We start from the raw sequence: 23,640 nt of genomic DNA on the forward strand, positions 1-23,640 counted from the left end.
AGAGGAGGCTGAGGGGAGACCTCATTGCTCTCTACAACTACCTGAAAGGAGGTTGTGGAGAGGAGGGAGCTGGCCTCTTCTCCCCAGTGACAGGGGACAGGACAAGAGGGAATGGCCTCAAGCTCCGCCAGGGGAGGTTCAGGCTGGACGTTAGGAAAAAATTTTTCACGGAAAGGGTCATTGGGCACTGGAACAGGCTGCCCAGGGAGGTGGTTGAGTCACCTTTCCTGGAGGTGTTTAAGGGCCAGGTGGACGAGGTGCTGAGGGACATGGTTCAGTGATTGATGGGAATGGTTGGACTCGATGATCCAGTGGGTCCTTTCCAACCTGATGATTCTAGGACTCTATGATTAGCAGCAGTTGTGGAACTTGTCAAGCCACACAGGATTGTTGAGTGAACTGTAAATGATGGGATGGGGTGTCAGGCTCTGAGTGCACGAAGACATCACTGGGCATCCCTGCGCATGGGTGTCACTGTCTCCAGTAGCCACCCCACAGGTACCTTGCCAGCTACCTGCATTATCCTTCCCATCAGCACACATAGCAGACTTTCCACTCCTTGGCGTACATGCCCTCGTGGGCCCCGTGCATTAAAATCCTACCAGAGCTGTTGTGTGGTTCTGGCAGTCCATCCCTGTGGTCTGGCCCTACCACCCCTCCTCACCCCTTGCACTCTCCTGTCTCTCCTGGGTCCCACACCCTTCAGAAGAACTGTCAGCAGTACGGTAAAATCTATACTGACTTCTTTGATTGCTGATCCAGCAGCCGCAAGATCCTAAGGAGAACTTCCACTGGCCTTTGCTCAGTTTTTTAATAACTTAGGACACATCTCCAGCAGACTCACAGCTGGTACCCGTGTGCCTGCTCCAGGACATCCTCAGTGTCACTGCCTCCCTGCTCCCAGCATTTCCTGCCCCATGGGGAAAGACAGAGTTGAGAGACGGCGATCTGACAGATAAATGCCAAGCCTTATCCTCTCCTCTGCTCCCACCTTGCATTCAACAGGACAGAGTTAGGATCAAGTTTGGGCTAATTTAGACAGGAGCAGTGCTTGGCAGGGGCTGTCTCGTGCCATGACATCTGACACAGTGGAGCTGTGGTGCTGCACAGAAGACAGGGTGTATCTACATAAGCCCTCTGAGCCTTTGCCCATAGGTCAGTTTTGCTGCCCCTACAGTCATCCCTCCTCCCTGCCACCAAGCTGATGAAGCTGAGCTGCTTTTCTGACTGCCTCCACATTTCCTCATCTCCTGAGGGGTCTCTAAGCCTCAGCCTTCTCTGCAGCCCTTTCCTTGTGCTCTCTATTTCAGCCGTAGCCTCATAGATGTAATCATGATGGATTTGTTTAGGACTCTCCTGCTGCCTTCTCTCATGGTGGATTTTAGTACTTTCTCTCACCAAGCTCATTAATTCCTCCAAGTCTGTTTTCCTGCTGCCACTGCGCGTGGTCCAGAGGTTCTGCTGAACTGCGTTAACACCCCAGTCACCTCTGCTTTAACTGTCCCCCCTAACAGCTTCATCGGTGAAGCCCTTTTTTGTCATTTGTAGTTCAGTAGGTATTTGTCAACTGTAGTATTCCACCTTCTGCATCCCAGTGAGGTCAGTCATTGCCCAGGTGAAGTCCTGGTGCCCTGTTGTGCCTGTCCCTGCCCTTCAAAACCCTCAAACTTCTCTCCCTGCATCCTGAGCAGGTGGAATCCCTCCCTGCCCAGTCCCTCTGGCTGCCGAGGCTATGCAGGAACGTGCCAAGTCTCCTCCTTACTGCTTACAAAGCAGATACAACCAAGAGATATTGTCTGCACCCTTCTGCTTCCTCCTGGTGCCCACATCCCTCAAATATGTATGGATAAATCGTTATTTTAATACATTATAATAGGCTGGGCAAGATCTCATGATTAATTGCTCATGGTTCGCTGCAAGTGCTTAGAGCACAGCGTGTTCCCACTGTCACATGGCTGCATGGCCACCTCGCTATGTGTGGGGAGATGTGTGGCGTCAGCTCTGCTCCAGAAGCACATCGAGTTTGCAATGGGGCACACAGTCCCCTCCGGTGCCACCATCCCCTCCCTGGCACAGTCCAGCGAGACTGACCGCAGGAGCAGCAGATGTGCTGGAGGCTGAGGTGATGCTGACGTCCATCTGCTATAAATTAGGTGGCAATTCCCACATGGCTTCTCCACAGATCCTGCAGTGCCACTCCCCTCAGCCACGCTCTGCAGCAGTAATTCTCTCCGTAGCACCCTTCCCTGCTGTAAGAGCAGACTTGCTCCCATGTCCCCTCTCTCCAGCCTCCCAGTGGCTGGGGAAAAGGCAGCTCACGTACAACTTCCCATGAGCACGTGTACGTACACGGCAGCGTTATCTCCCCGAGCAATTCCAGGCAGTTTCCTACAGCCACCAAGAGCCCCTCAGCCTCCTGGGGTGGAGCGAGCATCCCATTTGTGAATCTCAGTGGGCTCAACAGCACCCTGCCAGTGCAGAGGCTGCTGTTATCTGTCTTCATTTAACTGTTACCCAAAGGGCTTGATTTTAAAGCTGGAATGCCTGCTCCAAAATGAGGTGTACGCTAATCCTACGCAGGATAGCGATGGATGAGGCAGGCTAAGAAAAGCACACAAAAAGATCATTAACTTGCAGCGCTGATCTGCTTTCTGCAATTACTCTGTAGCACTGAATGCGTTGGCCAAAACACTGGGCTGCGAATAAATCCGTTTCCACCGTGAATCGTAAACCTTTAGAGGGCTGCGCTCAAAGTAGTGTCCTGACTGCTCTGGGACATACACTCAAATCCGTATCATCCCTGGAAGCCTGTCGGAGCCCTGTGGATTGCAGGGCAGGTGGGGGCCCTTGCGCCTTGCCTGGTGCCGTGTTGCGGGATGCTGGTGCTGGGGCAGCTCCGGTGCGTTTCCCAGGTAACAGCAGGGATGCGGATGAGCCAGCCTGGATAGGTTGGGTGGTACCAGCCCGTCGCAGCTGCTTGCTGGGTTACTGTGGAAACAGCAGATGTTTGGTGACACTTACGGGATTTGTGCAGAAAGGCCATTTTGAATTTCTAAGCGCCAGGTTTATTGGTGCTGTGTAGTGGATTCTAAGGGTTAAAAAAAGGGGTCAGGTCACAGAGCAGTCATCAGCCAAGAGGTCCGCACACCCCAGCCGCACCAGCCAGCGCCGCCCAGACGTCCTTACCTGCTTCTTGCCTGCAACCACAGCCCAGACATACCTGCCAGGAAGGAGCTGGGGGAGATTTTCAGGTAACAAACAGACTTGAGGAGATCATAAACCATTTGTATTTAGTTCAGAAGGGAAAGAAATGGTGTTTGTCTTATAAATTATTCACTGGGTAGTTAATTGGTTTGGTTTGGAGCTTTTCCATCCTGGGCTTCAGTTTCTGCTTATAGCAGCCCATTTGGGATAAAAAACCAGGGCTGGTGCCTCTGCTTTGTTTTCATTAGCTGTTGGCCATTGTGTGGGCGGCAAGTGGGGAACAAATGCTGGCAGGACCCTTCACAGAGGAGTTGCACAACCTTAGTACAGAGAAAAAAAGCCTCCAGGCCTCTGCTACTGTGTCCAAGAAGGGTTGTTATTCCCTGCAATGTCCGAGGGAACTGCTGGGAGAAGAGGAGCAGGTTTCACCTCGACAGCCACAGAGGGAGCAGGGCAAGTTTGCTTGGAAATGCTGAGAACTTGTATGCGGCTGAGGGCAAGACGGTGCTTCCCCAGCTGTGCTTCAGCGGTGTGGGCATTTTGCAGGGTTGTGTGGTTGTTCCTACCTCGCAAAGTCCCCCTCGCTGCTGGGGCTGTCACTTCTCCACTCTTCCTCCTGTGCTCCAGACTTGCCAGTGTTTGAGTATGGGTTCTCGAGTTGATTCATAGTTTTGCTGGGAACATTGTTGGCACATGTTGTCTCCCATGATCTTTCTGCTCGTCTTGGTGGTCTAGGGGCCCTGCACACCTGCATCTCCCAGGGGCTTAACCCTCCAGCTTCCCAGCAGTGCTGGGACCAGCATTTGAGAGCAGTCAGTGCTCCTGAGCCAGCTCAGATTTGGGGTTCCAGGCACGCATCTCCCCTCCTCCTCAGCTCAGGACTGCAAAGTCCTCTTCTACCTCCCAGCATCCCAGCAAGGGCAGTGTCAGCATCTCCTGCTGAGCATCCAGGTAAGCCCAGGAGCACTGATGAGATGCAGTGGAGGCAGAGGGACTGCTGCTTGCCATGCTTCCCCAAGCTCTGCTGTGTAGGGGGCATGGGGATTGCTGCTCGGCTCCATAGGCTCATTGCAGCCAGCTCCTGATGTCCAGCCAGGTGGATCCAGCAGGCTGCAGCTCTGGCTGCATGGCTCCGCAGCTCTTGCAGAAGCAAAGATTTTGTTCTTACCGAAATGCCTTTTTAAATGGAGCATTTCTCCTTTCTGATTTATACAGCAATGTGCCACTGGGCTTTTTATTTTTATTGTATTAACAGTTTTGACATTGGCAAAAAAAGCTCTCTGAATGAAATTGGAACGCTCGGGAAGGGCAGCCAGATCAGCTGAGCCTGGAAAAGCATCTGCAGTTTAACAGAGGAGCAGTCCCAGGCTGCGCCTTGTCCCTGTGCAGGGCAGCGGGGCAGGAGCCCACAGCGCTGGCCGCTCACCGAGCACAATTGAATCAAAGGCATTGGGGTAATTGACTTCATGTCTCCCAGCAGGGCCTGCAGCCAGCCAGCACTTTAGTTGAGATCAAGATTCAACAGAGGAAAACAAAGGGAAAATTAATACAGAAAGGTCCCCGGCTGCTGCTGTGCCTGGAATCTGGCTATTGATGTGGGTGTCCCGGGGGCCCTGGCGTGCTTCCAGCCTGCCGCAGAAATAAAAAGCTGCTGTGAGTGGCCAGGGTGCAGCCTTCTCCTCTCCCCCATGGAAGGGGCCAAATCCTTCCAGCACCCGCTCACTGGTGATGGGATGGTGACCCCTGTGCCTCCAAGCCTTCCCTGCTGGAGCCGGGGGCAGCAAGTGCCAGCGGGGCTGCAGCCAGCCTTGAGCCCCGTGGTGCTTCCCTGAGCGGAGCGTGGCCGGCACGTGCTGCGCCGAGGCTGATGCTGTATGTATTCACCAAACTATAGGCTGAAAAGGGTGGGGAGCCCCATCAGACTGACGAGGGCAGGCGAGGCCAGCATTACCCCCGCTAGCACAGGCAACAACTGGAGCCCATCAAATTTCTCATACATAGAGAGCGAGGCTTTGGAGTGATGATGGAACTAAAGGCTCTGGCTCCCTAAGCTGAATTCATCTTTATTTGCATTGAGCCATTCTGAAACACTGTCATCTCTTGGGAGAGAGGGAGGGATTGAGATTTCCTTTGGCTCAGTAGCTGGGGTGGGAGGCACAGATACACGTTCGCTTCCCTCGCGGAGCCTTTCTAGCTGGATGTAAAGCAAAGCAAATACCAGTGTGTGGTGCCAGCCCCAGCACCACCCATAGCGCTGCCCGCGGGCACCTGGGATGGGAGCCAGCCAGAAACACAAGAGTCAGACAACACAGGGAGGGGATGTGTTTCCAAGCCTGCAAAGCCAAATTTGATTTGTTTATTAGGAAAAAAAAAGAAAAGAAAAAATCAAACAAGCAGATCTTGGGCATCCAAAGTGCTGGAGGCGTGAGCGGAGCCTGATGGTGCCGCAACCTTGGGAATCCTGAGAACTTGCTTCAAAAAAGAGGAAAAGTAGAGGATGCCAAAAGTGCCAGCAGGCTCTGATTATTACAAATTCCACAGGGAAGAATGTGAGCCCTTTGAGTAGCCATGGGTGGGGGAGATGAAAGCCAGCCAGGGTGGCGGCAGCAGCATGATGAGAAGGTGGAGGCTGGACCTGTGCCTTCCTCTGGACACAGCACCAGCACTGAAGTGGAAAAAAGGAGACACCTACAAGTTTGCAGTCTATAGAAGTACCTCTCCATCCACTGTGATGTTTTGTGGGACCATGCAGGGAGCAGGGAGGTTGTTCACCCAGCAGAGGTGGCAGCTGCTCAAACCCTAAGGGAAACTGCAGAAACTTGAACGTCTCCTGCTAACAATGGCAGGAGGTTTATTGATCATCAGATGGGAAATAATGGTCCTAATCACAAGCAGCCTGGTATTGATAGATCTGAGTTAATAATGCTTAAAGGGAGGGAAGGAAAGGTCAATGTACAAGTGAAAAATTGACTGCTGTCTCGTTAGGCCTGGATGCCTATATTATTAACTATAAATTTGGCAGTGCACCTCAGGTAAACGAGGGAACATAATTTATGTAAATTCATCTCCCACCTTTCTACTGCACTACATTAAAGGAAGCAGGGTAAGACCCAAAGGGTGATAAAGGGTGAGATTAAAAGGAGATGCACATAAGCTCAAGGGTTATAGCATGCATAGATCAAGTCATAAATTAATTTAAATATGAGGACTGTTAAGATCCTCTAGCATAACCCTGGCCATAAAATTTCCTCCAAACATTCTTCTATGAAACCTTCACCTTTGTCTGAAGAAGTGAATATTCTCCAGAAAGACAACGAGGTTTGATTTAAGGGCATGGCATAATAGGAAAAGCACTATAGCCTTAATAAGCTAATGGAAAATTCATCTCTTATATCCAGCATAAATGTATTTTGTTTTACTTTCCAGAGAGACTGGTTGCCAAGCAGGAAACTTTGAGTGAAAAAAAATGTCCTTTTCCCATTAGGACTAGAAAATCTAGAAAAACAGTATGAGTGAAAGATCAGAACATCAATAATTCCAGGCTGGTGTTATGCATTTAGATGTAGAAAGAGTGTTCTCTTTAAAACTTGCTTCTTTTCATGTTGGCATATTATAGGTCAGAGAGGAACCTTTATCTGTGCATCCGGCTGGAAATCTGATGTTTGGCGCTTGTAGAGCAGTAAGATTTCCCTGTAAGTTCACATCTGTGTAAAACCAGCTTTCATCCTAAAGGTGCTGCTGCCCTGACAAAAATCAGTGCGTGGCAGGAGCATAACCAAAGGGTTAACCTAGTTAATAACTTGTTCCCTATCAGTGATTAACACCATCTCCTAATTAACAGCTGGGAAAGAAGTATTGCATTTTGTGGCAACTTCTGAAAAAAATAAGTGCCAATGGGGCAGGGAGCAAGTCTTAGAGGGAGGGCAGCTTTGATCCTGCTGCATCCTTCCCTGCCTTCCAGCTGCTCACTGAAGTTTCTCTGCTCTGCTGTGCCACTGGGTTTAGAAAACTTACGAAGATTCATGCTCTTTCAGGCTGCTGCATTTTTGTCAGGTCTGGTTGAGACTGAGTACCAAGTTAAAAAAATTGCAGAGGGAGGCAGGGATGTTCCATAAACCTCATCCCCCTGGCAACCCAGGCAGAGCCAACCATAGGCATGAGCCCTCAGTGCTCCTCGCAGGGTGTTTCCAAAGGAAAGGTGATCAGTCCAGTTTGCTGCAAGACACAGGTATAGCCCAAAGCACAGACCACAGTCCTGTGTTGTTATCACTTAGAGCAGCTCCCTGCAAAGCTGCACTGAATTTACCATCTAAATAAAATCTTTAGTGACCTTAGTTGGAGATTTTTCATGCAACCGTTCAGAAAGACAACCTTTACTCGGATCTCCTGAGCCTGGCTGTCTCCGCAAGATGTCACTTGCCTCGCCTGCCTGGAACAGGGTGACCAAGATGATTGCTGATGTCTAAAAATAACTTCTCTGTTAGCTGTCATCCTTGACACCTCCTCTTTGTAGCCTGATTTCCCAAGAAAACAAGGCTGCTGCAATCATGTTGCCTCTTGACTTCACAAATCACCTTCAGATCTGTTGGCCACTTTCAGGGAGATGTGGCAGTCTGGAAGGCAGCTGAGCTGCTGCAATCTTGGCAAAATTACCTAGGTGAGTGAAAGAGATTCAGTCTTCTCACCCTATGTGGGCAAGGGCTACAGCCAGACCCCTGTTAGTGACCAGCAGAGAAGCCACCAAGGTCAAGGGAGGCACAGCCCGACTGCAGCAGCTTTGCTCACATTGGGTATCTTTTTAAACAGCCAATAATCCATCAGCAGGACGCAGAGCCCCTGCAGTGCGGGCTCCCAGGCCATGGGAAGCTCGCTGGAGCGCTGCTGGCAGCTCGAGTGGACTGCTTCAAGCTGCCCTTGAAGTGATTTAATCCCTAATAACAATGTTTGAACACTTGACAATTAGAGAAGTCATCTCATGCCGCTTGCTTGCCAAGATGAGAGTCTAATTGTTTCTAAGACCCCTCGCTAAGCTGTAATGCTAATCAGTATTAAGATTTCTCCTTTTCAGAGCAGAGTACTACAATTAGCCCCAGAGTACCACGCACTCATTGTTGGAAGCTGGTCTGGAGGCTGGGCTTGCTTGGACACCTGGCAGGGAGTTTGTAGCATCTTGGTGCATTGCATGTGTTTTACTGGTAGAAGAAAAACACCAGCATGTATCAGTCCTGTCTCCCTTCAGGGAGGCTTGATCCAGGGGCTGCTTCTTGCTAGCAAGAACCTACATCCCATCTCTGCGTGGGTGGGACCATCCTGAAGCAGAGGTATCTGAGCAAAGATGAAAATAGAGCTGGGTCTCAGAAGCACTGGTACCCAGCTGGGGTCCCAGGACTGCACCACGGGCTGGACAGTGAGCACTGACAGGGAGGCAGTGAAGGTCCGTGACTGATAGGAATGGTTGGAGATTGATAGGAATGGTTGGACTCGACGATCCAGTGGGTCTTTTCCAACCTAGCGGTTCTGTGGCACTCACTTTTGGTGTCCCCCATGTCTCTGAATGTCTGGGGTGTGACTTCCACATGGTGGAAACTATCCCCCTAGTTTTTCCTTTTGAAAGGGAATTCTCGGCACACCTTGGCCTCTTCGTTTAACCTCCCAGTAATGGATACTCATTGGCCATTGCTTCCATCCCCTTGGCGTTTGCTTCCTTTCTTGTTGCTAGCACTCAAATCATCGCTGCTGCGTAACAGGCAGGGGAAGAATGCTCAGATGTCTTTTTATTCAACAGATGGCTTGAAAACCCCAAGAAGGCTTAACCCTATGTAGAAGGCACTTGTTTTAAGTATAGTTTTATACAGCAGAACTGGAACACATGGTTTCCTTTCATCACTTATGTCAAGACTGGAGCTGGGCTAGGAGGTGTTATCCCCCCTCACCACTGCATGCCTGCCGCCTTCAAGCTACGTGGAGAATCTCTTCTCTCCTTTCTCTGTATTGATACTTTCCCTTTGATTTGTGTCATCTCAGGTTTATTTTTCTATGATGCAGAAGGAACCTTGTCAAGCAGGGGAAGAGCCTTTCAGCAGAGCGCCTTCGCTTGTCGGATTATTTCTCTTCCACGTCAGGTTATATCTTTTCCTTTCTCTTCCTGCACAGCATCCAAGGAGGGAACTTCTTTACCCTGACTCTAGGAGGAATCATCCTCTGCCAGGGACTGGCATGGCTTGGGGATCACATGTGGCTCTGCCCAGGGCTCATGGCTTCACACTCAGGTTTATTGCGTTGTGTGGTCCAGAGCATGATGTGCTGTAAGGCCAAGTCTTCCTTTGCCAGAGTTGGCTTGGTGGCTTAAAAAAAGGTGTTAAACAGAGGACAGAACTGGCCAATGGGTACTAAGAACTTCCTGTGGTTATAAAACAAGAAAACCAAAATAGTTTTCATGCTTTTCACACTGTGTAGGCTTAAGTGGTTTTTTAAATGGGCTTGGTTTGCCCTGGATGTAGTAAACAAGTTCTTCTGAGTCCTGGAGGGCTCCCGGTGTGCAGGATGGGCAGCCAGAGCCACAGCAGCAACTAAGCATCCCCTAGTTGCCTCCAATAAGCCCTGTACCTGGGTACAAAGGTCCATTAGGTAGGAGCGCTTTGTTCAAGGGGTAGATGAGGGCTAGAGGTGCTATGCAATAACTTTATTAAAAGTACTTTCCATTTTTTTTCTATCTCATGGGTCCACCTTGAGGGGTGCCAGGGGTTCAGACTAAGGGTGGGTTGTTTAACCAAGCTGTGCTGCTCAGCTGCTCTGCCCAGCCAGGTCCCAGCGGTGCATGGACCTCACTGGGCAGGTAAGAGCAGATCCCACCCTGACAGCTTCCCCAGGCCAGCTAACCACCTCCCTGGGACAAGTTTGGAGTCAGGGAATCATGGTGTCTGCTGCTAGATTGTGCAGTGGGGTTATATGTGGCCCACAGATCGTGTCTGATTTTTAATTCTCTTTAAAGCAAAGTCCTTTTTCAGTGTGTGAATAAATGCTCTCCTAAAAGAGGAGACACCATCTGGTCCTAAGCACAAATTTAATTTTCCAGAGAGTTAGATTTAAATAAAATCCACAGGCTGAGAGTGGTGGCTAGGGGAGCCCGTAATGGGGGTTTGCCCCTTCTGCATCTTGCTAGAAGCAGGTGACTTAATTTATGGGAGACTGCAATGAAACAAGGATTGTGGCGGGTGGAGACTCCACAAACTCCCTGAGCTCCCCAGGGCCTGATGGTTAAACTGGTTCTTGCAGGTAGGCTAAGAGCCTTGACATGCAGACAAATGATCAGGAGACTGTTGGGGGGATGGGGGTAGGTTTGCCATGCACAGCCTGTGCCCTGCAGGGCTCCACCTTCTTCATCATCCTTAGAGGAGTCAGCAAGCAGGAATTACAGCTGCAGTGAGGTGCTTTCTTTTGCATAGTGATTTGTTGGGTGATCTGGAGCAAGGACATGCACCTGTCTGGTTTTTCCTTTGTGTGGGAGCTACAAGTGCCAGCCAGCTCACCAGTTACAGTAGTACAGGGCCCCAGTGCAACTCCTCTGGAGCACTGTTCTTGTGTCAGCTGAGTTGTGTGCCCCTCATGTGCTTTGCCTCTCTTGTCTTCCAGCCACTGGTGTTGCTGATGGAGTGGCCTGAAGCCACCAACTTCGCCTGCCTTATCGCAGGCTACTGCCGTCTTCTGGTGGACTCTAAGAAGATGATATTCTCCAGGGCCCCCACCCAGCCACCCCCACCTCAGATTATCAAGGCAGGTATGTTTCAGCCTCTGCTTTCTGTGCGAGCTCCTTCCCCAGGCTCCCCCCACCCTGCCCACACCCTCTGCCCAGGGCTCTGCAGCATTACAAAAGAGAAGGGCTTCTCTGGTATCTCCCCCGCTGCTTGCCTTCCACCTGCAGAACCAGCAGACCCCCTTTTAACCAGAAAACAAGAAGCCAGGAGACAAGTCCTCATCTTGAAAAAGTTCTGACTTGTGGTGTCAGCTTGGGCCCTAAACACTCTCTGCGAGTGTTGTTCTGGCAGCTCCTAGAGCAGATCCGGGAGGTGTCATTTGAAAAGACCCGTTGTGCTGCCAGCTGAATGCTGGGTCCTCGCAGAACAGCCTATGCATTGCTGCAGGGATGCAGCACACGCTTCTTGGCTGGCATCCCAGCTCTGAAGACCAACACAAGTATATGCACTCAGCCAGGAGCTGTGTTCCTCCTGTCTTTGGACACTGCTGCCTTCATCAATGGAGGTCTGGGCTGCACGGGCAGCTCTGCAAGCACAGCTTTTCTTCTGCTTTCTTATATCAGGAAGGAAATGCTGGTGTCTCAGCTTTTCGGGTGCCCAGCCTGATGCAGGAAGCAGACGGCAGGTCTGGGCACAGCAGGAGAACAGAAAAGTTTAAGGCTGGTTCTGTCCCACCAGGTACCAATGCTGTGTTCCTTGAGGATGGGTTGCAGGGGTCAGTCACCCTCAAAGCAATCACTGATTCTCAGGAGTAATTTCAAAGAAGAGCAAACCATGAGTTACAGGCAGGTATTCCATGCAGGTGTTTACACTGAATGTGTTTTGTATAGGGAAATATAAACTATAGGATCAGTGGCTGGAGATGGGCAAAATACCAACCCAGCTGACTCTGGAAGGTTTCCCCCAGACCTCCTGAGGGACACTGCAGCTCCAGCTGTGGCAAATCTTTAATTTAGCTGGCAGTGTCAAAACTGCCTCCTCAAGATGGGACTAGCTGGGGGAGGTGGGAGGAGTGCCAAGAGCTAGCAGGGTCCTTGGGAAAGGACTCAGTGCCTCTCAGGTCTAAGGAAGACACCCAGACACAGCCTTAGCATATGTGGAAGGACACATTCACAAGAGGCATCAGGAAACCATCTACAGCAACCTCAATGAGTCCAGGGAAAGACCTGGCAGGTGATGTTGGTGTAAGTATTCACGCATGGTTTTATTTCTTACCTCCACCTGTGCCTCTTAAGGACAACTGTCACTGTGGTCTGTGCTCTGGGTGCCCTACAGGAACACATTTAGTCACATTTTGCTATGAGTGGAAGGTGTTTCCAATTTAACTGGTCATAATTAGAGTGGCTCTTCTCTGGGTTATGTCACCCTGAGATGGGCTACAGGGACACATGTGGCTGTGGGGAGTCAGGAATGCAGTGGGAAGTGGAGACCATCCCAGAACATCCCCAGGGGCTCAGAGGGAGGCTGGCAGTGCCACAGCTACTGGTTGCTCTGGTGATATCTTGCCATATGCAAGCGGTACTTTTCCACACTCTAGCAACAGTGATAATAACAGGATTTTTCCTTGGCGAGATTTAGTTTTGTGGGCATGGTCCAAGCCTATGGCAAAAGATATAGCAGATCTTGCCCTTTTCTTGACAATCTCAAGAAACCAATGTCACTCCAGAGGGATCTGGCGTGACTGTGAGGGGAAGTCACAGTGCGGGTAGGACAGCTATGGAGCAAGGTATCCGTGGTCTTCATACCAAAGAGCTAACCCTTCTCTGGATGGCCTGGTCTACCCTCGGAGGTGCAGTGAAAGCCTCTCTGACCAGTGGAGTGGAACAGTTTCCCTACAGACCTAGTACACCCGGCCCAGCTGCTCAGGCATCCTTCAGAAGGAGTGAATTTAGCGTGCATTGAGAAAACAAAGTCTCCTCACAGTTCTGGTCTCACTCTGGCTGCAGGCTGAGCTGTCAGGAGCCAGGCAGATCACAGGGAGCAGGGACCGCTGATCATTAGCACATCTCTGCAGGAACAATAAGAAAGCCCCACTGGGATGAATCAAGTCAGCCCAGGCTTTGACTTTCCAGGCTGCAGGCAGGCTCTGCCAGAATCTTAAATGTAAAATCAAGCCATAGCCTGTGTTTTTTGCCTAGAAGAGGAGCATATCTTTCTTCCCTGGGGCCCATTAAACCCCCCCTGCTGAGCTGCAGACATTTTTAGAAATGCACTCTCTGTCTGGATGCTGTCAGTTAGATCCATCCCTCCACGTTTCCCTGCGGAGCCCTATGCCAGATCCTTGTCCTCCACTGGAAGGGCTGTGCCATGCTGCAATTCACCTCCTTGCCGTTCCCTCTTCCCACTCCCACCAGCAACCAGGCAGCTCCATGTCCTTGGTTGCTCTCTCAGCTCTTCATCAGGACCTTCTCCTCAGAGCATCCAGCAGTTGGATTATGGATTTTAGGGGGTTGGCCCCATTCAGCAACAGACCCTGGCTCAGCATGGGCAGCCAGCGAGGCTGTCCAAGTAGGGCAGGCTGGTAGCATGATCCGTCAGGGAAGCCTCTGCTATTGTCCATGCCACCCAGCCACAGCCCCGCACTAAATGTACATCCCCAGCTGCAGCAGCCTTGTGTTCCCTCCTACAGCTGGCATTTCTGCATTCCAGTCCGTCCATAAATGAGAGAGATACTGTTTTGATTGGGATTTTAGCATTGCAGGTGATGAACAATATAATGGAAACATGTGTTTAGGGACACAAATTGTCCAATTTGTTGCACTAATGAATTTAATTAGGATTTATTTGATTTAATTTATACTTGGTAAGACACAGCCTGCATCCCCCTGGCAGCCGTTCTCAGCACAGCTGCACGATTCAACCTGTAATGCAGACAGATGCCCCTCCGGAGGGCTGGACCACCAGCCACAAGTTCAAGCAATATTTCAGCCATTTGCCTCGCACAAGGTAGAAGGGGAGGCTGTCGTAGGGAAATGCTTAACAGTAGGAGCAGAGGGCTCTTTCAGAGCTAGCCTGATGTGGTAGCTGCCATCCAAACAGAAATGACGCATGGACTGTGGGTAATGAGGGCCGAGGGACTGGGAGGGGACGTGGTGCTTAAAATCAGCCAAGCAGAGTTGGAGGTCTCCCCAAAAGGCAATATTACACCACATTTAGCAGTCTGCTGAGGAAAACTGCTTGGTCCAGCCAATGTTATGCCAAAATAGTTGACAACAACTCCTTCTTACTGTATAGTGCATGAACTGGCAGACAAAGGCTGAAGGTCTTTGTTCGTGCGTGCGGCCAGGCTGCTCCCGTTACCCTTGAGATGGTTGATGGCTCAGTGATGCAGCACCCACATCCCCATGTCTCAGTTCCTGCTGTCCTGGCCAGCCCTCCTCTGGTTCTGCCCAATTCTGCCTCCCAGCAACCATCTGGGATTTTGATTCGTCTCCCTTCTGCTGTCACACAGCCCAGAAACAAGACGTTTTCCCAGGTAGCCCATGTGGATGGAGTCCAGCCCAGAGCAATAAGAAAGCTGAGACATTTAGAAAATAGACCTGTCAGGAAAGGTTAAAGGAATTTGCTGTGGTTAACCTAGAAAAGAGATGGGTAGGGAGGTGGATGGGGAGGAACAGGACAATATTTCTAATGTCTAAATGTTGTTTCTAAAAGGGCACTGATGTGTTGTGCTGCTAGTCCATCGTGTCATTGATCTAATTCCCCACAACAAAAACAGCTTTCAGTACTTTCTTATCTTAAATGTTGTAATATTTAAATTCATAAAATTCATACAATTCATACAATTAAGCTCTATAGCCTGCAGTCATTTTGGATTCAATGGAGCAAACAACACAAGGAGCTGGTCTGCTCTATCAGTGTGTCACAGGGCTTTTGGTGGCTGGAGTTCAGCTGCTTCTAAATCCTGTCCAGCCACCCTCTAGGCTCTTCTGTCCTCCAGCCACACCTAAGGACCTCACTGAAACACTGTCAACAGCTCTCTGTTAATGGGAATCCAGATTTTATTGATTTAGGAAAAATAGGCCTGTTGGCATCTTCAATAACACATGGGCGTGGGCTCTGAGCAACCTGTTCCAGTTGAAGACGTTCCTGCTGATTGCAGGAGGGTTGGACTAGATTGCCTTTAAATGTGCTTTCTAATGCATATCATTCTATGATCTGTGTGTGCAGGACATTTCTTCCTGCTCTTGTTATTGGCAGATAGGTTGTAGAAGATGGTTTTTCAAAAGACCAGCCAGGGAATATGCATGTTCCACTACAGTCTGGCACGCCAGGGGCTGCAGGGCAGAGACCACATGGATGCTTCTCCAGGGAGAGCAGGAGCTTCCCCATGTTATCTTCCCTTCTCCTGGGTGCTGCTGCTAATGTGCCTGTTCTGGTTTTGGTTTAGATTACATCAACACACACAACATCCACCGGCCTGCTGCAGCAGGGCACACAGGAAAGAAAGAGAGCGGGTTGGTGGGTGGCTCTGCCGCCAGCACCAGAGCAGCTGGGGCTTCAGCCACCAGGGCTTCGGACTCAGAGCTCATCAGCTTTTGCTACCTGCACATGCGAGAGCAGAGGAAGGAAAGAGAGAGTAGGACGGATATTAATGAAAACCTGATATTTTTTGAGGAAACTCGTCCCAGGACCAAATCTGATCCCACTTCCAAAAGCTCTGGACAAGGCTACAATGGGACAGGTAACGAGTGTGACCTGGATGGCCTTGACCAAGAGAGGCACGTGAGCAGGGCCAGGGCGCACACCATAGACACCCACCTGCGGAGCGATGCCTCACACTTCTACTGTGAATCCTGCCAAGCCAAAATCAAAAGCCGCCTGGCCTCATGCAAGGGGGGCAAACCCGGCAGCACCCGGGACAACATGGTGGATTTGATGTCACTTCCCCCTCCCGGGAGCGATGAGGAAGAAGACGAGACGACATCCTTGCTCCCTGCTATCGCTGCCCCTCCTCCTGGCTTCCGAGATAACAGCTCAGATGAAGATGACCCAAAGCGCCGGGCGGCTGCCCAAAGCCAGGAGCAGGGACGGCACCTCTGTGGCATCCTCTACGATGAGATCCCTGTGACACTAATAGACAACGTGCAACCACGGACAGTCCGAGACCATGCCCAGGAGCTGGATGATGCTCTGGTGTCCACTCTGCAGGCCCTGGAAGCCCTGGCTGCTTCAGAGGATTGTCCACATCCCCCACCACAGCAGACAGCAGGTATTTCCGTAGCTGTATTTTCTTTTTTCCCTATAGCCCTTCTTTCCTATGGTACATCCTTCCCTTTAGTCTCCTTCTCACACCCTCTATGTGATTGTGGAGAAACTTCTATAATATTAAAACTTAAGTTGTGGCAACAGGCTCCAGTGAGAGCAGCCACCCTGCTGCTCAGAAGATTTCTAAGAAGCTGAGGTGGGATTCCTCCCTGACAGTGGCAGAAGGAATCTTTTGGTTATCCTGTATCTGCCATGCTCCACATGCCACGATGCTGGGGTGAGGCACTAACAAAGCAGTGCTGTAAGCATGAGTTCCTCCCTGATGTGACCCCACTCAGCTGGTACTTTCGGTCCTCACTCTTCACAGGTTCCCACTCAGGCTTTGTAATGTGTGAGCCTTTCACAGGGCAAACCTGCTCTCAGATGGGTATCTCTGGGACCAGTGTGCTGGCAGCACAGTCCTTTGTCCCTCTCCCTACTTTTGTTGCCCTGCTCACTATGGCAGAGGAGCTGTTGCCTGATTTTAATTTATTCATCCAGGCAAGTTCCTGGAAATCACTCACACTGGAAATCTTCCCAAGACCTTTTCCTAGGCCAGGAGGTCTTGCTGAATTGATCTAGCAAGCCAGCTCAGTGCTAACAAGTGATATCTCTTAAAAATGTAAACCCTTAGTTGCAGGAAGTCACTAAAATTTCTCCAGTGACATACTGTGTCCTGCATTTGTGGTACCCTCCTGCCCCTCTCCTCCGTGTAGCAGTGTGGTGTAAGTGTTGTTGTGGGGTTTTCTTTGTGTCCCTTCTCAGGTCTTATTGTCTTGGCTGCCATCACTCCTGAATCGTCCTTGGATTCTGGCCATGAAACCAACTCTTCAGAGCTAACTGATGTCTCAGAAATGGTCTCTGCTATGAAGCAGCATCAGAATGCAGCCTACTTCCTTGCTCAACACATCAACAAAGAAAACTTCCTGGCCAGAAAGGACTTGCCTTTCCGAATCCAGAGCTGTGCTGCCCAGGCTGTTCTCACCTCACCCTACCCCGTCAGCCACCAGGAGCCGAGCCCTTCATTGAAGCCAACTTTCTCTCCCCAAAGCCCCAACCTTACCAATTGCAAGAGCAAACAAGAGCAGCAGCATGCTGAGCGGAGCTACACCTTGGCCGTCCAGCCAGTGCTAACCCCCCAGCTTAATGATCAGAACACAGGGGCTTCGGTGCCAGGCTCTGAATGCAAAGGTGCAGGCCACACAAAACCTGCCTTTGAGGTATCTCTGCAGGCCACAGCAGCCCCAAGCAGGGAGCAGGCACAGGATCTGCAAGAGAAGATCGCCAAAGAGGTCCAGCCAAGTTCCAAGCTCCTCCTCCTGGATCAAAAAAGTGGTGTAACTCCAGCCATCATTTCAGCTGCTCTGCAGCAAGTGGCAAATGCAAAAGGCTCAGCTCCCCAAGTGACAGCAGCCTCAAAGGAAGACCAGAATGTGAATGGCACCAGCAGCTATGTATCAGCCAGCAGCAAGCCTTTGAAACTTAAAGGAGGCCCACAAACTGCAGAGACATTATGCAACTGCCAGCAGCAACAGCAACTCTCTCCACAGCACCACTGTGAAGCTTCTCCAAGTCCTAAAGAAGCTCATGGCAGTAAGGCTGAAGCTTTCCACCTCACTGCAGCAGGAGAGGAAATGATGCCTTATAAGACTTTTGCCTCCAAAAGCTACCGGCAAAAAGCGAGTAGAGATGGTCCAGTAAAAGCAACAAGTGGGGAGCCAGGTCAGAAGGCAGGTGGGGATGGCATGAGCCTTGTCTTTCAGAAACATACAACTCCTTCAAACCAAGGACAGAAAATACAACAGGAAAGTTCAGCCAAAAGCTTAAAAGCTGAAAGTAGTAATTTGCACTCTCCATCATGTGGTAGCAGTTTCAGGAGCGCTAGCGAGGAACCCAAAGGGCCAATCCAGCTGGTGCCCAGGTCCGAGAGCCTGCAGATCAGCACTGTGCCTTCCAAAAAAGTAGAAAAGGTCCTGGAGGTGACCCAACAAGATCCTGATGTCCCAGCTAAACCCAAAGCTCCAAAAGCTCCCTTCAGGTTAAGGAACCTGTTCTCTGCAACATTTCCAACCCGGCTGAAGAAGGAGACGGATGAGCGACAGGCCCAGCTCCAGAAAGTGAAGCAGTATGAGCTGGAATTCCTTGAAGAGCTACTCAAGCCAAAGAGCAAAGGTGACCTCCCACCACAGGAGTATCTGCACCCTCCTGCCCCCGGGCGCTGCAGCTGCCAGCTAAGGAGCAGTCCTGTGCAAAAAGTCCCAGGGATGTCCAGGGAGCAAAGGCGCAGCTGCGACTGCAAACGAATTTGCAGGGGGGTAAGGCCACCCCCTAACCAGTTGGTGGTGCCAGAACTGGAAAGGCGAGGGACAGATAAAGGTACTGAGGACCAGAAGCAGGCAGAAGCCATTAGGTTGACAAGCGTGAGCAGCCCTTCCAAAGGCAAACGGATACGATCAACAAGTTTAGAGTCCAGAGACTACCGGTCAGATCCAGAGAACGGCATGTCCTGTTTGACAACGTGCACTTCCCGGGGGGAGTGCATGGGTGCTCCACACTACAGGAAGCTCTTGCGGCGCTACAGTGTCAGTGAAATAGATAAGACTGATGGAACATCCCTGTCCTCTGACATCTACCAGAGCATCTATACAACCCAGCAGAAAGGCCCCCAGAAAGAGCCTGAGCCCAGCATACTTTGTCCCGTTCTGAAAAACAAAATCCAGGAAGCCTCTGGAGTGGCTGAGCCCTCCTATGTCCAGATAGCACAGGAGAAAAAGAACCAGAAGGGTTCAGCAGTCTTCTCTGTCCAGGAGGAGATGTATCCAAGTCCTACTGAGCTGCAGGATGAAGACATGGAGGATGAGAACTGCTGCTCCATCCGGTACTGCTTCTACTATAGGAAATGTGACGTTGCAGATGATGGGAGCGAGAAGGATGAGCTGTCCTATTCCATCCCCATGCAGATACTCCCAGGAATGAAGCTGGACAATCAGATGGTCCCAGTCATGAGCAGGACTCTTCAGGTCCTAGATGCAACAGCCTGCAGCAGTCCCAATGACAGTCAGACCCAGGAAATAGATTTAAGGACCTCCAGTTTTGAGGGGAGCTTGGCAAAGATCAACACCCTTCGAGAACATGCCTACAGCTTTCCCAATGGTTTTCTGCAAGTGCAGCTGGACACCAATGAGCTCCTGACCATCCTGAGGCAGTGTGTGGTGAACCCTGAAGTCCAGGACTGCAAACCCTACATCTCCCAGCTGGCTGAATACAAGCAGGAGCTCGCCCTCAAGTTCAAGGAGTTTCGAGCATCCTGCCGCCGTGTGGCAGCCGTCGACAAGAGTCCTACCCACATGCTCTCTGCCATCACGAGCAGCTTCCAGGTGCTAAGCAGCCTCATTGAGACATTTGTGAGGTTGGTGTATGTCGTGCGCTCGGAGTCCCAGCGCCAAGAGCTGCTGACGAAGGTGGAGGAAGTGGTGAGAAACTACACCTTCCTCCTGAAGGCTGCAGAGGAGTCCACAGCCAGAATGCTGAGCCACCAGCAGACGGTGGAGCAGCTTGCCCGCCAGTCAGCCACAGTTGCCACTGTCATGAGCACGCTTACACGCTCCCTAAAGACGTTGATCAATAAGTAAGCCAGCTAAGAAATCCAACAAGCCAGTGTGTGCCGGGCCATGTGCTAGTGGTTCTCAAATCACATAGGTCTGGTGAGGATGCGTGCCTATAGGCCCACGTCTACTGGGGTTTGCGGTAGCCAAGACACTCTTTCTTCTCTGCAGTACGGATGGCTGTGTTGGTGGTGTTTTTGAAGGGTAAATTCTTGTCCTGTCCCAAGCTGCGCAGCCAGCTCTTCAGGAGTCTCAAGCAGCTGCTCTCCTTGCTCTCCCACGCTGGCTTCTTGGTGATGGTACTTGGGGAAGCACAGTGGCCCCATCTCCACACTAGTTTGGTTTCATGTAGCTCTGGGCCTCACTTGTGCAAAGACATTTGTCATGGTACGTGTTGGGCCAGTCCGTTAGCAAGATCTCCTGCCTTCTCTTGGGCAGCCTGGAGCCAAACCAGTGTCTTGCCACGTAAACAGCTCTTCTGCCTCCAGGGTTTTCCTGGCCAATGAATGCAACATAATTATCAGCAATGGGGTGCAAGTCCCTGCTGCGATGCTAGGGCCTGGGAAGTAGTCCTAGCGTGGGCAGGATGCCATAATCCTGGGGATGAGCTAGGTCACCCTAGCAGGCTCTACTCTCACAGCTTAGGCACCAATGCCCTAGTCCTGAGAACAGGTACTGCATGTGCAAAAGGCGAGGGCGTAATGTGTGCAAGTAGGGAGGATCCAGGGAAGTACAGGCCTGTCAATCTGGCCTCCATGCCAGGGAAATATATGGAGCATTTTGAATGCCAGCAGACAGCACATGCAGGATAACCAGGTGATCACACCTAGTGAAGCTTGGGTTTATGAAAGGCAGGTCCTGCTTGACTGACCTGATCTCCTTCTATGACCAGGTGACTTGCATAATGGATGAGGGAAAGGCTGTGGATGTTGTCTACCTAGACTTCAGTAAAGCCTTTGACACCGTCTCCCACAGCATTCTGGCTGCTCCTGGCTTAGGCAGGTGCATTCTTCGCTGGGGGAAAAAACTGGCTGGCTGGCCTGGCCCAGGGAGTTGTGGTGAATGGAGTTGAATCCAGTTGGCAGCGGGTCGCAAGTGGTGTTCCCCAGGGCTCAGTGCTGGAGCCTGTTCAGTTTAATATCTTTATCATTGATCTGGGCAAGGGGATTGAGTGCACCCTCTGTAACTTCACAGGTGACAGCAAGTCTGGCATGAGTGTTAATCTACTTGAGGGAAGGAAGGAGGGATCTGGACAGGCTGGATCAATGGATCAACACTAACTGTACTGGGTTCAGCAAGGCTGAGTGTCAGGTCCTGCACGTGGGTCACAACGACCCCATGCAACATTACAGGCTTGGGGAAATGTGGCTGGGGAGCTGCCTGGCAGCAAAGGACCTGGAGTATTGTTTGACAGTGGCTGAACATGAGGCAGCAGTGTGCCCAGGTGGCCAACAAGGCCAACAGCATCCTGGCTTGTATCAGAAATAGCGTGGCCAGTAGGACCAGAGAAGTGATCATCCCCCCGTACTCTGCATTGGTGAGGCCATACCTCAAATACCGTGCTCAGTTTTGGGCCCCTCACTACAAGAAGGACAGTGAAGGGCTGGAGCGTGTCCAGAGAAGGGCAATAAAGCTGGTGAAGGGCCTGGAGCACAAGAGGAGGGGCTGAGGGAACTGGGGTTGTTCAGCCTGGATTAAAAAAGGCTGAGGGGAGACCTTATTGTTCTCCACAACTACCTGAAAGGACATTGTAACAAGGCAGGCGTTGGTCTCTTCTCCCAAGCAGCAAGCGATGGGACAAGAGGAAGCAGCCTCAAGTTGTGCCAAGGGAGGTTTATATTGGATATTAGGAAAAATTTCTTCACAGAAAGGTTTGTCAACAATTAGAACAGGCTGCCCAGGGAAGTCATTGAGTCACTATAGCTGGAGATATTTAAAAGATGTTAGATGCGGCGCTTAGGAAAATGATTTGATGTTAAGTTAACAGTTGAGACTTGATGACCTTAAGGGTCTTTTCCAACCTAAATGATTTTTTGATTCTATGATTCTCTGTTCCCCTTCCTCTGCTGGATGGTTGTGTCCACACTATAGACCCTGCAAGGAACCCCGAATGATCTTTGACCACTGCAAGCCCGAAGCTGGGTTAACAGCTGTGAGGAGCCCTCTTTGACACTGTTCTTCAGAGGTCAGCTCTGTGCCTCCAAGACTCAGCCCAAACCCTCTCCTATTTCCTTTCACCATGCCCATTAGAGAGGAACACTAGATCGTCTTTGTGAACCACAGCTTGCCCCTGAGCCAGGCAGCGCTACTGCTATTGGCCAAAGGAGCTGCCCTCCTTGCCAGGGCACTGGTGTCCTTCTGTCTCCACTGGACTGACTGCCGTAAGAAGCGTTATTTAGTACTGTGTGATAGCTATTTATTTGGAGCTGGGGTTTTGGATTGTATTGTTTTTCACTTCCAAGTGAATGGTAAAATTATTCCTAATTGCTTCCCTTCGCACCCTGAGGTTCCTCGCCTCCTCCCAGTCTAGCTTCCAGACCTAATCAATCAGGCCACCTTAACTGGTGCTTCACTGCAGTCGCCCACATTCCAAAAGAGAGCAAAGAGAAAAATGCAAGGTTACGCATTGCATTGCCCTTACCCTTCCACCCACCACACTTCACGCGTGCACAGGGAGAGTAGGTCCTGCTGGGGTCCCTGCGCCTCTCCCCATTGCACCCGCCTCCGGCTGGAAAAGGAGATCGTGGCATCGGCCTCACCGCAAACGGAGTCAGACCGGTTGTCAAACCCAGCCAGCTTGCCCCAGCGCTTGGGGATGATCAGGGATCTCCATATGACCAATCGCTTCCCATCTCTATTATTTTTTTATGAATACGCACATTCAAAATCTCTTGTTCTTCCATAGGATTTATGGAAATGCACAATGTGCTTTTAACATGCGTATCCTCTAATGAGTGCAATAACCTTCCCTGGCCCATGGCTGTCCCGGACTTTGGCCATTGCTGCCAGCAAGGCAGAGAGGATCCTGCTGTTGGGACAGCCTCCTGCTTTCAAGAACGATGTAGCAAATATACAATGGAAAAGCCAATTCAGATTTCAGTCCATGGTGGACAAAGGCTGTTATAAAGCTGAAGGCCGACAGGGAGCTGTGGTTTTCTTTTCCCCGTGAATTATCTATTATGAAACTATTCGAGTTTCTTTGAGCTCCCCGTTATGCCTATATCATTCCTTCATAAATCTATCAGTCTAATACAGAGGAAAATTTTTTTACTGTCTGTATATAATATATATAAATAAAAAATATATAAATTATATATATATATACACAAATTTATGTCTTGTTTTACAAACAAGAAAGATTAAATATATTAATCTTAATATCCAAGCTAGCATTTGTGTCTTTTTTTAAGAACTTTGTGGAAATGTGGCTATTCTTAGCTGTACAAAACACTGTTCATAAGCAAAACCCCCTTTTTTTGTTGCTATAGAAATGCATGTATCTCCATTCTGGAAGGGCACAGCTTAAGGACTCCACGATGTCGCTGGACTCCACAGCAGCTAAGCATGAAGAAGCCATGAAGCAGCAAAAACGCAGGTTTGAAATGAACTGTTTGACTTGGCACAGTTTTGTATTGTTAATGGACATTTTGGCTCAATTCCTCTCCAGCGCCATCACCTCTTCACCACTGGTGCTGAGCACCGTCCGTAGCTGTGATGGGGGAGGCGTGGCCCTCCTGGTGCCCACAGGACACCCTCCTGCCCCAAAGCAGAGCAAAGCCAGGATGTGCTTTAACCCCTGGCTCTTCCTGTTATCAAACTCCTGTCTGATC

The 23,640-nt window shown here is 50.5% G+C and overlaps 1 protein-coding gene across 4 annotated transcripts in view; it reads left to right on the top strand.

The window, feature by feature from the left end:
- FRMPD3 (FERM and PDZ domain containing 3) overlaps positions 1-21,781 on the top strand; it is a 55,340-nt gene extending 33,559 nt beyond the window's left edge. For 3 of the 4 annotated variants that reach the window (XM_069867499.1, XM_069867501.1, XM_069867500.1), the window contains 3 exons: positions 10,837-10,981; positions 15,349-16,170; positions 16,971-21,781. In XM_069867499.1, the coding sequence (XP_069723600.1) occupies positions 10,837-10,981; positions 15,349-16,170; positions 16,971-19,837 (3,834 nt within the window). In that variant the 3' untranslated portion in view covers positions 19,838-21,781. The remainder of the gene's footprint in view (positions 1-10,836; positions 10,982-15,348; positions 16,171-16,970) is intronic. The other variant, XM_069867502.1, reaches the window with a different exon arrangement.
- The last annotated feature ends 1,859 nt before the right edge of the window (positions 21,782-23,640 follow it).

Source organism: Phaenicophaeus curvirostris, chromosome 13 (assembly GCF_032191515.1).
Source record: "Phaenicophaeus curvirostris isolate KB17595 chromosome 13, BPBGC_Pcur_1.0, whole genome shotgun sequence".
NCBI classification, from domain to species: domain Eukaryota; kingdom Metazoa; phylum Chordata; class Aves; order Cuculiformes; family Cuculidae; genus Phaenicophaeus; species Phaenicophaeus curvirostris.